The following is an 808-nucleotide window of genomic DNA, read 5'->3' on the forward strand; positions in this document are numbered from 1 at the left end:
CCACCCCACAACAGACACCCTGTGAGGCTTTTTTGCCGGCACCGCTGCTCACCTGTTGGGCTTGAAGGCGCTCTTTTTCCTCACGGGGTTCTTAGCTCTCCTTTCCAGCACTTCAATGTAGTGTGGCGTCGTGGGTGTCTGTTGGGGAAGGCCCTGAAAAGGGTTCTCTCTGGACTCGGCGTCCGGCTCCTTCCCGGAGGATTCCTCAAGCTCCCTCCCCCCGACTGAAATCCTTTCCAAGGCCTCTGCCAGAGCCTCGCTGCTTCTGCCCGCGGACATGTGCGGATTGTGGCGCAGAAACCCCGAGGGGGCCGATGCCTCGGAAACACTCTCCTTCCCTGGAGGAGGGTCAGAGTCCCTGCGGACCTGCTGTGCTGGTTCTGGCTCGTTTTGTGCCCTCGTTTTTGTGGCCCAAATGCTTGGCTGGTTTTGCACAGCCACCCCAAGGGCCTCGCTGGCACAAGCGGCAGGAGTCCGAGGCGCATCTTCCCCGGCCGGGTTGTCCTCGCCGGCAGCATTCCCGCATTGGCTGGGGTCAAGCCCCTCTTGTCTTTTCTGGAACGCAAGTCTAACCGTGGACAAGAACTCAGTTCTTTTCCTTTCCTCCTCCTTTTGGGTTATCGCCACCTTCAGTTTCTCTGCAAAAGCAGAGATCTTCTTACCTTTATCCGGAAGCCTTGATATAAATTTCCTGAAAGAGATGACAAGAAAGACGGTGGATTCCTGTTCAAGAAACACAGCAGGAAGGGCCTAATTCTCCTCTAGACTCAACCCTGACTCCTAAACCAACAGCCTGGCTAACATCTGG

At 56.3% G+C, this 808-nt stretch overlaps 1 protein-coding gene across 1 annotated transcript; it reads right to left on the reverse strand.

Annotated features, from left to right (window-relative positions):
• Nucleotides 1–52: 52 nt before the first annotated feature.
• Nucleotides 53–691, reverse strand: LOC107125366 (DNA-directed RNA polymerase II subunit GRINL1A-like; the record flags this gene model as incomplete). The annotated part of the gene is made up of 1 exon (XM_015428801.1): nt 53–691. A coding segment is annotated over one exon (639 nt), but the record flags the coding sequence as incomplete, so codon positions are not given.
• Between the last annotated feature and the right edge of the window lie 117 nt (nt 692–808).

The sequence above is a fragment of the Gekko japonicus genome, unplaced genomic scaffold, assembly GCF_001447785.1.
Source record: "Gekko japonicus isolate JY-2015 unplaced genomic scaffold, Gekko_japonicus_V1.1 scaffold52253, whole genome shotgun sequence".
NCBI lineage: Eukaryota > Metazoa > Chordata > Lepidosauria > Squamata > Gekkonidae > Gekko > Gekko japonicus.